Source organism: Sesamum indicum, linkage group LG2 (assembly GCF_000512975.1).
Source record: "Sesamum indicum cultivar Zhongzhi No. 13 linkage group LG2, S_indicum_v1.0, whole genome shotgun sequence".
Lineage (NCBI taxonomy): Eukaryota > Viridiplantae > Streptophyta > Magnoliopsida > Lamiales > Pedaliaceae > Sesamum > Sesamum indicum.
The window spans coordinates 13850333-13861253 of record NC_026146.1 but is presented as its reverse complement, the minus strand read 5'-3'; the positions used below and the strand labels follow the sequence as shown (position 1 = coordinate 13861253).

Here is a 10921-nt window from a genome sequence, read left to right as displayed (position 1 = left end):
AATGGGGGGAAAATATGTTTAAGTCAATGGGGGGGGGGGTAAATATGAATCTTCATTATAGTTTTTTGCTAATAAAATCAAATTCAATAATTTTGACAAACGAAAGGATTTATTTGTTAGACAAAACCAAAATAACAGGAGGTTTTAGACAAAATCAAAATATTTATTTGATCTGCAATAAGTAGGTATTTGTTAGACGAAAGAATATTAAATATAATTTCTCAAATTACAAGAGGTTTTTCATATAATTCTATCAAATCTCAAGATAAAAGTAGTGTAATTATCCTAAAAATAACAACAATAAAATAATAATTTGTTTAACATAAGGGCAACTTCAAAATATTTACGAATTGTTGATATACCTAACTATTTTTTATCCAAAAAAGAAAGATACACATAACTATTTGCAATACCTTTTAATTATTTATTTATTTTTTTTAAATAATCTTCCAGTTATTTTATAAGATATATGTTACTTATACAAATATTGCATTATTTACTTTTTGAGATAATTATATTTATATTTTCTGACTTAACGTCGACTTATACAAACTGTTCATTTTTTAAAAATTTTAAATATACGCTCATTAGAAACATCAATATCATTTTTACAAATCACACTCTTTTTGAAAATTACACATACACCCCATAATATCAACAATATTACACAAACTAATCCTATTTTAGTTGTCATGGGTAATGTCTGCGTAATTACATAAAAAAAAAAAAGGGTAATTTATATAACTCATTGTAGTTTGAAAAATTTCATCTAATACCCCTAATGTTTGTTTCTGTCTAATAAATTGGTCTCTCTATTAGTTAAAAATTACTGAATTTCTTGATAGGAACAAAAATCTAAATAAAAATCGATATTTACCCTTTATTGATCGTAAAAAGATTTATTTGACCTACAATAAATCAATAATAAGTGGATGATAAATATAGATTTTTAATCTGATTTTTTTTAATATCAACAAATTTGATGATTTCTGATTAATGGTGGACTTATTTTTTAGACAGAAGCAAATTTCAAGAGTACTAAATATAATCTTTTAAACTATAGAGGATTTGCGTATAATTATACCAAATTTTTTCGGAAGTTGGATTATAATTATCCCTTTATATATATATGATTATAATTATTCCTTTATATATATATGTATATATATATTTGTGTAAATTAGGAATGACAGACAAGTCGAGCCGGCTAGCGAAGATTTGGAGCTCGACTCGAGCTCAAAACTCTTCTGTTTATTCGGCTTGCGAGCTTTTTATTTGTTTTTATATATTTATTATTTTTAAGTTATTATATTTTTAACTCCATATTTAATACTATAACAGCTCTATTTTAAAATTAATCAAATATTATAATTATTATGTAATATCATATATTTTATATTTAACTAATAATATGATATTTTTATTTACATATTTAATTTCTAACTTAATCAATAAGTTTTAGTGATTTAATATTATTACTATATATTTTCTATTTTATATTAATTATTGATTTTAAAATTATCTAAAATTTAAAGAAAATTAAGAATATACTTTTTTATTAAAAATAGCTTAGACTTTACAATTTAATATAATAAATAAAATGTTTTAAAGTAAATTTTATTTTAATTATAAATAAAATAAAAAATAAAAAGCTCGAGTTCGAAATTTTGTACTCATACTTAAGCCCGACCTAAATGTTTTGAGTTCGTCGAACTTGAGCTTGAGCCCAAAATTAAAAGTTCAAACCAAAATTTTTTGTCGAATTTGAGCTCAAGCTCGAGTTCAAAATTAAAAATTAGAGTCGTAATTTTTTGGAGTTTGAGTGGTTTTCACCTACACTGTAAATGTGATTATTTTTTTAAGAAATTTTTTTTCTTCTTTTTAATATTTTTGCAAAAACAAGAAAAGCCTTTGCCGAAACTGAAACGCTTTCCGATTTCAGCTATTGCATTTCACTGATTAACCCTACTCCAGCAGCGTTTCCATCCCTTCTCTGGAAGCTCAGCAGCGTCTGAAGCAGCCCTAAGCGCAAGCGATGATGCGGAGCCTGTTATCTCGGAACCTATGGCGTAAAATCGCCGCCAGCAAATCCTCAACTACATTAGGTAATCGGATAGCTTGTGTTGGTGGTGGTGTGGGTTGTGGCAGTGGCGGGGGGGGGTGGTACGTGCTGATACCGATGGTGATTGAGCACTCGTCGAGAGGGGAGCGCGCCTACGACATATTCTCGCGGCTGCTGAAGGAGCGGATCATTTGCATCAATGGCCCCATCTCCGACGATACCGCTCACGTCGTCGTTGCGCAGCTGCTCTTCCTCGAGTCGGAAAACCCCTCCAAGCCCATTCACATGTACCTCAATTCCCCTGGTGGTGCTGTAACTGCTGGTATTTTGTTTAACTTGCCTGGTTTTCTTTTTTGTGCACTTTTCTGTTGAAATGGAATTAGTGTTTCCGATGTTATAACTGAATACTGAAATTTGAGGTGCACAGAGAAGCTTATGGAGAAACCATAAAATATTAAACGATTCCTTCCCGTGTATGTCTCTCCGAGAATGAATTATTTGGCGGAAGTATTTGGTATGAGGAATTGAGAAATTACAATTGGAATGAGATTTTATACCAACCTTAAATCAGCAACTCCAGGTCCATGAATAAATTTTAGCTGGGTTTGAGCAGGGTAAGAATTGAAAGGAAAGTACATTTTCCACAATAAATCTGTTCTAAGCTTAGTGTGGTGTAGTCATTATGTTCATTTCATTTTCCCCTGTGCCACTAATTTGATGAACGTCCTTCTTCCTTTTGTCTCCTTTTGGTTTTTCTTCAGTGTAAGGAACTGAAGGATTTACGTGGAGTCCAATAGGGAAAAAATTGTTCATTCTGTTTTTGTTTAAAGATTATATTTTGTTCTAAAGATTTTAGTGATTTTGGAGAAGGAATCAAGTGTATTCTGTTGGCGAAATATTTAGTTTACAGTTATTTCACTTTTTAATCTTTGCAGGTCTTGCTATCTATGATACAATGCAGTATATCCGTTCACCAATCAACACCATATGTCTAGGTCAAGCTGCATCGATGGCTTCTCTCCTCTTGGCTGCTGGTGCAAAGGGTGAGAGGAGGTCCCTCCCAAATGCTACAATTATGATTCATCAGCCTTCTGGTGGATATAGTGGGCAGGCTAAGGATATAAGTATCCACACCAAGCAGATTATTCGTGTTTGGGACTCACTGAATGCACTTTACTGTAAGCACACTGGACAGCCTCTTGACATAATTCAGAAGAATATGGATCGTGATTATTTCATGACAGCTGAAGAGGCAAAGGAGTTTGGGATTATAGATGAGGTCATAAATGAGAGACCATTAGCTCTCGTGACCGATGTTGTAGCTGATGAGAGCAAAGATAAAGAATCAAGTTAGATATTCAGTGTAAGAGAATATGGTTCATCTCTTTACTCTTTTCTTTTCTACTTTTGGGTTGACCTTTATGCTTTTATGAAAAACTTCAGTCTTTTACATGGTTCAAGCCATATCACATATTTAACATATATGCATGAACATATATACACCATCATAAAAGTTTTGACATTCATGAATTATCTTGACTTGGTATTTGTATATAAAGTCCTGCAATGTTGTTTTGATTGTTTTGAGACTGCTTTTTCTTTGAACTTTCCTTCGGTGGAAGCTGATTTGGTTTCTGCATTTGGTGCTTTAGTTTTTTTAAGATTCATGATATTTGACCTCAAAGGAGCAGGTCTCACATGGTTCCCAGACATACTTACATATTTGTTTGGACATATCACACAGAAATACTATACTAAGTATGCACTGTGATGGAGGTAAATGAGTTGTAAGCAGGCTGGAAGGGGTGGGCCATCAATATGTAAGATTTAGCTGATGACGAGAAGCCTTGTGTTATCATGGCAATTGACAGGAAACTTGCAAGTTTATGGTATATGGCTTGGATGCCAAACTTAGGAAATTGAAAACAAAAAGAATTAGAGGTAAATAATGTGAAAGAAACTAAACATGTGAATGATTTCATAGAGATTCTTGTCTAAAGGAGTTGAAGTAATGTCCATGCTGGTTGATTGATCAGAAGAAACTAATGGTTAAAAACTTCCTAGAAATGTAAAGTGCTCATCTTTCTGTCAAGTGACACCTCCAATATCTTACTGGATAATTACCATAATATCCTGTAAAGTATAGGAAATTGATAGAAACTATCTTTACTTTGCGCATAATTACCAAAAGACCTGTTTCTCTTCTAGAATGTCCCCAGAAAAAGAGAATTGTCTGGATGTTTTACCCCTCTTTCCAAAAATTTTAAATGATTAAGGTCCTGCCTTCTTCTTTCTAAAATCTGCTTGTCCTTGCTTTTCTTTATCTATCTATCTATACGCTCGCAGATAGACATGCGTCCACACACACACATATACTTGGATGTAATCAAACGTGTATACCTACAACATATGTAGGGTGTATGGGTCGGTGGTACATGGTTGGAGGTGGAGTGGGGTTGTAGAGTTTCTCATTTGTTGTGAATTGGGATTTTAGATCCCAGCATTGATTGAGTATATGGGCAGCTGAGTGCTGGGCTAGAAGGGTGTGGTTGGCGACGCGAGTGGGGGATTGGATGGTGAGTTTGGGGAAAAGAGATGGGTGATCCAGGTAAGGGGGTTGGAGAAGATGACAGAAAAAGGAATAAAAAGAAAAATAATGAAATCAATAATCAAATATAAGAATAAACTTATATTTCATTTCTCTATTTGGTTTCTTCACTTTATCTATATCATCATAAATAAGTTGTGTTTATCGGTATTTGTTATTGATTATTTGATTAGTTAAAGTTAGTCATTTAGTCGTGAATTATTTGAATAAGTAAAGTTAAAATCAATGCTTGATTATTGATCTATTATAAGTTGTAAGTTAGTCATTATTTAGTTAAACTATTTGATTGAATGATTAATTAAACTAAAGCTAAGACTTATTAATTAATTCTTCAATGAGTATATGGTTATTTATTATTTAGAATTGCTATTAATTATATTTTAATTGATTATTACAGTTAAGGTTATACTTACATTATAAAAAAGGGAAAAAGAATCATAAGTTAAAACAATAGAACTAAAATAAAAGAAAATAGAAGCATTTAAAAATTAGAGAAGAATGGTTAAGATAAAATTATATTAACATAAACACCCCCTAATATTATTTGGTAGTTACATCCACACCCATAGGCACATGCGTCGTCCACGCATCTACTGGAGAGCTTTCGTTCGGAGGAACTGGTTAAAACTGAAAACCAAGTATTTGGCCCGGAAAATCTGGTTAAGTAGTGATATGTCCTCTTATTCAGGTGGAAAGACTAGAGGTAAATCTAGAGGGTCCCAATGCAATTATGCTAATAGTAGGGTTTTTTTTTTCTTTTGTCTTAAAAGAAAATATTAACCGTTGAGGGAGTGCCTAGGTAGTTATCTCTAAGATCCATTTATATATTTGTTTAGAGTTGAACGCATATATCAGTAAATGATTCTAGTTTTAGCCTTTCCCATGAATTCTTTACGTGTTGGGATCTCATATCTACACTCAGTTCTAGCCCGTGAGTAAAACTGGATGTTTGCCTGCAAGTTATGGCCTTAGCCGGGTATTTTAATGAAAGTTTGGTTTGTGATCTTGAGATGCTCCCCTGTTCTATTCAGTTTGAGAGGAGAAAGATGGAAAATAAAGGGAGACATTATTATAAGAAAGGAAACCAATGTTATAATAGAAATAAACTCTTTAGCTTTCAAGTGATCACTTCCTGCTATTGGGTGGTTTGCCAAAGGGATGTCAAAACCTTTTCTATATGTAAGATGCAATCATGCATCCTGGTGCCTGCCATGTTCAGGGCTCATTCAACTTTTTGGAAGCGTAAATTACTTTAAACAACCTTAGAGGTGAAACCTTTTGATCTATGAAGCAGTGTTTGCATCACGGATCTGAATTATTCCAACTTTTTTGGTTTTGGTGTAAGGTAAATTTCATTGATAATCAGCTGGAGAACAGCACCTACAGATCCAACCTCAGCGCTAAGTCCATGCAATGCGCCAAATCCTATATACTGCAATAACTTGCAATTAAGCAGGAAATTGAGAACTAATGGTCTTTCGCCGAATTTGCTCCAAAATAATCCTAACAAGCAGCTGTGGTTCTCACTTGATATTTTTAAATTGATGCATATTCGAACTTATTTATTGTTTGTTCTCTTTCTTCTGTCAAAGACTGTATTAGAATACTTATTATTATACGAACAACCAATTCCTTAAAATGAAAGGATTCAAAAACAAAAAAGAAGGCTTTTCTCCAACCATGAAAAGGGTTTAAATTCTATTGATTGTGGGAATATGATAATCTCTCGTGAAGTTAACCCAACTCATTGCACTCGCACTTTACCAGATCTTCAATTTCTTGTCTGATATCTTTGCTGAGAGTGAGAATTAGTACTGAACAAATGAAATCTCTCTTTGCATCATGCACCTTTGACACATGTCAGATTGATTTGCAACATCTTCAGTTGCTTTCTGTTAGTTTTTCTTCTTTACTTGTGTAAGGGAATGTGGTGGGGGTAGGGAGATATGGTTGGAGGTGGTGGGGGTATTCTGTCTTCACATGTGTTGTTGCATATGAGTGAGAGAGCATGTGGAGCTTTTCATTCCCAGATGCTTTGTTTTCTGCAGCTTTGTTTTTGTGGCAATCTTGTGTCCAATTGATACACGATTTATTGGCATTCTTAAAATTTCTATGGTGCATTAACTAAAACTCTTGTGCTTTCTTATTTGGATGCAGTTGTTTTCATCCATGGGATGCATTTCTGACATTGTACGTGGAAAAATTTTGGAGTGTACGTCAGTCTGAGGCACATTAAAGGAAATGTATTGACTAATTCTAGCAATAATTATCTCTGTCCTCTTTCCCCCTTATTGCGAGATAGTTTATGCAATACCATTAAGAATGAATCCATTCTCTCGCGTTATTGAGTGTGTCTTGTGCGTTTATGTTTATCTTACTTCAGAAAGAACTTACAGTAATCATATAATCATCTGGTTCTCTCATATTTTCTCTCTTTTCCCCCCTTTCGTTTCTGATTCTAGGAAAGGGTTGTAAATTTACAACTTCCTGGATGATTTATCCTCCAATCCGTTATTTCAGCACCATTCGGCCATTTCATTATCGTAGTTGAACTGGTACCATGCTGGTATCATGAACTTATTGTTTAACTGTCCTGATATTACATTTTTTCTATGTTAATGTTGCTTGGCAGTTGATGTGGTATTTCTGGGCAAAGGATGTGTTCCAGGAATTGTTAGATAACCGGACAAGGTTCTCTGTGTATAACACGCCTGAATCTTAGTTAATTTTTACCATTAGCCCGAGCAAAGGTTCTTTAATTGCTTCTTTCTATATCAATTCCAAATCTGTGTCTTGTCCAAGGAGTTTTTCCTGCTTTATAAGATCACATTGAGAAGTTGAATAGCATTTAGATGTGGTAGGATACGTTCGATTATGTTGGGTGTGTCCTAAAATGATGTTGTGTACAGACGTACACTATGATGCTTCTTTATTTGGTTACAGGGTAAATTACAATGAGATTCCATGAGCTTTTGGTCTAGTTATAAATATCTTCTTATTGTTTGGAAAATTATTAATATTTTTTACGTTTAACAATCATCTACAATTGACTTAATCCTTTAGTTTCCGCTAGGTTCTATTCATTTTTTTATAATGAATTGACAAAAATATTTTTGTGAACTATAAATTAATTTACTTGATTTTTAATTTTTTGAAATTGTTTATGGAGTAAATGGATAATTTATTTTATGATTCTTCAAGAATTTCATCCATCTTGCTTTATTTTTTCATAGTTTTTCTTAAAAAAGTTTAAAAAGAAAAAATACAGCAAGTGTAAAGTTGACAATTCACGCCGTCGTTAATTATGTAATTTTATCAAAAATATCAGGAATATTGATCATTTTTTAAATAATTAAAGGATATTTGTAGTTTTGTTAAATTTTAATATAGTTTTGTTGTAATTTAGCTTTGGTTCTCTTGATGACACGCATGTCATTTGTATCATTGAGATGACCATCAACTTCCCCAAACACAAGCTAATATATATTCCTTTCAGACTGTATATTGAAAGCCATATTACTCAACTTTTCACCTTGTAGAAATATAAAATGCACGTCGTTAGGTGGAAATTTGTCGCAAAAAAATTATTTTTTTTATTACAAAGAAGTATGTGTTCAAGTGTGTAAGTATCTATAAGAAAAAAATATATACTAACATCATCATACATAAAATTGAATAAAAGCACTTATCACTCAAGAATATATATTGAACCTAATTAAAAATTATTTGAATATGCATATTGTTGTAGCTATCCTATTCGATTCAGCTCATCAAAATAAAATAAGATCTTTTTGCATTAAATTCTAATTTATTTTCATTAAGAGTTTTTGTTCAACGTCGGATATGTCATACATTGTTTGATGATATATTCGAAGTATTGAACGCTCGACGTGTATTTAAATTTAAAAAGTTCACAAGAGTTTAATCCGATATAAAAAAGTATAAATATATTTAGATAAGTTGGAAATATTGTAACGTCACCTACAATACAATAAATTGTAAGGATCACAATGGGAAAGGCTCTGGTTCCAATGCTTAAGTTAGCAGGGTCGTAAGAGCATTCGAAATGTAAAAAATCCAACTTGGAGTGTGTATGGCTAGTATTTTTAGATATATGTAGATGTGTTATTTCAAGTGAACCATTGATCCAATAATGATCAGATATTCATTGTGGGACCGTACATACTTAGGTTTCAAGGCTAGGCAATATGTTTTGGGATTAATAAAAAAGTTGGGCGTTTGTATAAATTTTTAAGATCTTGGGATGACCCCCACTTTAACACGGGTTTGATTTCATGAACTAGCTTGATGATGTTTGTCGGCAATCGCATCATATAACTTGATCAACTAGTTGATGTTATAGATAGTAATAGCTTAAACCAGTCCACTAATACTAGCGTAACGTCACGCATTGTCCTAATAATGAGCATTAAAGTTGGCCTTATATCGTGCATGCATTGATATAAGATGTTCTGAATCAATACTATTATTAATATTCAAGGCCTTATAAAAAATTGGCTTGATGTCATTATATAAACTACCCGTCTAAACTCTTAATATCACATAAAGCTTTCACAGCAATCCAACTTAGTAGTTTGTAACAATTCAACTCGTGTGTTTTACAATTGCTTTTACAACACGTGATTTAATTGACATAATTTTATTTAATTTTAAAAACAATATATTGCTAGATATGTATGTTATTCTGCATAAGTATGGACTATGCAATTACTTCAATTAAAAAAAAAGATATATTTGTTAAAATTAGATACATACTAAACCTGTTGAATTATCTTTTGCAAATTAAAAACAACATTGACAACTTTTATACATCAAAAGGACTTCAACTCTTATATATAATGCTAATATTAATAAACATATATATATATATATATAGAATATAAAATATACTATTTATTAAGGCTCAAACTTTTGTAACTACTATATTAGCATTGAAATGTTTTCAATTATATTTATTTTTTAAACAAATAATTATTTATTTTGATTAATTAGTTCCATTGATAATTTTCATTTAGATATACTTTTAAAATTAATTAATTTATTTATTTTGATCCATTATTCAGTCTTTTTTTCCCCTATTTCAATCAATAAACCATAATAAAAAATTCAAATTATTTTGAATGTGTTTCAATGTAATAGTATTTATATATTATTTTGGTAAATTACAATTAGTTGATTTGAGGATTGATATAATTATAAATATTCTTTTATTGTTTAAAAAATTATTAGTACTTTCTGATTTTTGATTGCTTGTTTTTTTTATAATTTTTTTTAAAAAATAATATAACAAAAATAAAGTTCATAATAGAAATTCATTCAATAATTATATAATTTTATCACACGTTTAATAAATTTTTAAATAACAAAAAATATTCGTAATTATGTCAAAAAACTTACCTTACTTTTTTCATTTGTGTGCATATATATATATATGTATTTATATTTTTTTTTGTCATGCTTGAGTATTTTCTTACTCTCCATCACCTATATTTATTCATTTCTTTTATTTTATTTCACATACAATATGAAGAATTGGCCTTTGCGTTCTCAAATGTGATCGACGGAACAACCGAACGGAGAGTAGCACAAGGGCCAAGAACCGGCAGCCGACGGCGTTTCAGGGTTTGCCCGGGCGGACTATTGTTTCATACAGGATTGTTGTTTATTGTATTTCATTGGTGGGTTTTGCTCAATCGCAAAAAGAAAGGGCGGGATTTTGGAGGCTATGGCTCCAGGGCGGAAGCGTGGGGCGAAAGGGGTGAAAACGAAGAGCGACTTGAGTTTGGGCGATCTCGTCCTCGCAAAAGTCAAGGGCTTTCCTGCTTGGCCTGCCAAGGTACATTCTGATACACTTTAAGTTAATGCCAATTTTCTTGTAATTCTTTTATTGGCACATTTGAGTTAATTCTGTGTTTCTTTTCGCCGACAATCCATGCTTGTAGGATTCTTGTTTTCTTTGTTCGGGATTGGAGTTTATTTGTTTTACATTTATTTGAACTTATCACTTCTATGGAGTTGCCTTGAGTTGCTGAGTTTGATTGGAAACTACTCTAGATCTTTGCGCATGAGGATATTGATTTTGTGCCATTAACTACGAGACAAGAGGGCAAAACACAGTTAGTGCTGTGTGTATAGAAAAACCAGGGTGAAAGATCCACTTGTAGAACAACCAGGGGTCTGGGGGTTCGGAGAATGGAAACAGCGGAGGCATGGGAATTAGGGTCCAGATG

At 32.1% G+C, this 10921-nt stretch overlaps 2 protein-coding genes across 4 annotated transcripts in view; both read left to right on the top strand.

The window, feature by feature from the left end:
* On the top strand, positions 1872-7258 carry LOC105156098 (ATP-dependent Clp protease proteolytic subunit 2, mitochondrial). The gene is made up of 3 exons (XM_011072141.2): positions 1872-2384; positions 2998-3425; positions 6828-7258. Exons 1-2 carry the CDS (start codon positions 2036-2038, stop codon positions 3414-3416), a joined length of 768 nt encoding a protein of 255 aa, XP_011070443.1. The 5' UTR covers positions 1872-2035; the 3' UTR covers positions 3417-3425; positions 6828-7258.
* The window catches only part of LOC105156096 (ENHANCER OF AG-4 protein 2), an 18092-nt gene continuing 17383 nt past the window's right edge, over positions 10213-10921 (top strand). For all 3 annotated transcript variants that reach the window (XM_020691862.1, XM_020691861.1, XM_011072139.2), the window contains exon 1: positions 10213-10527. In XM_020691862.1, the coding sequence (XP_020547521.1) occupies positions 10417-10527 (111 nt within the window). In that variant the 5' untranslated portion in view covers positions 10213-10416. The remainder of the gene's footprint in view (positions 10528-10921) is intronic.

What these genes read in the sequence shown, in the direction of transcription:
- LOC105156098 (XM_011072141.2), top strand. Translation starts at nt 2,036, where the DNA reads ATGATGCGGAGCCTGTTATCTCGGAACCTATGGCGTAAAATCGCCGCC. An exon ending in TGGTGGTGCTGTAACTGCTG is followed by an intron (nt 2,385 to 2,997) that starts GTATTTTGTTTA and finishes TAATCTTTGCAG; the next exon opens with GTCTTGCTATCTATGATACA.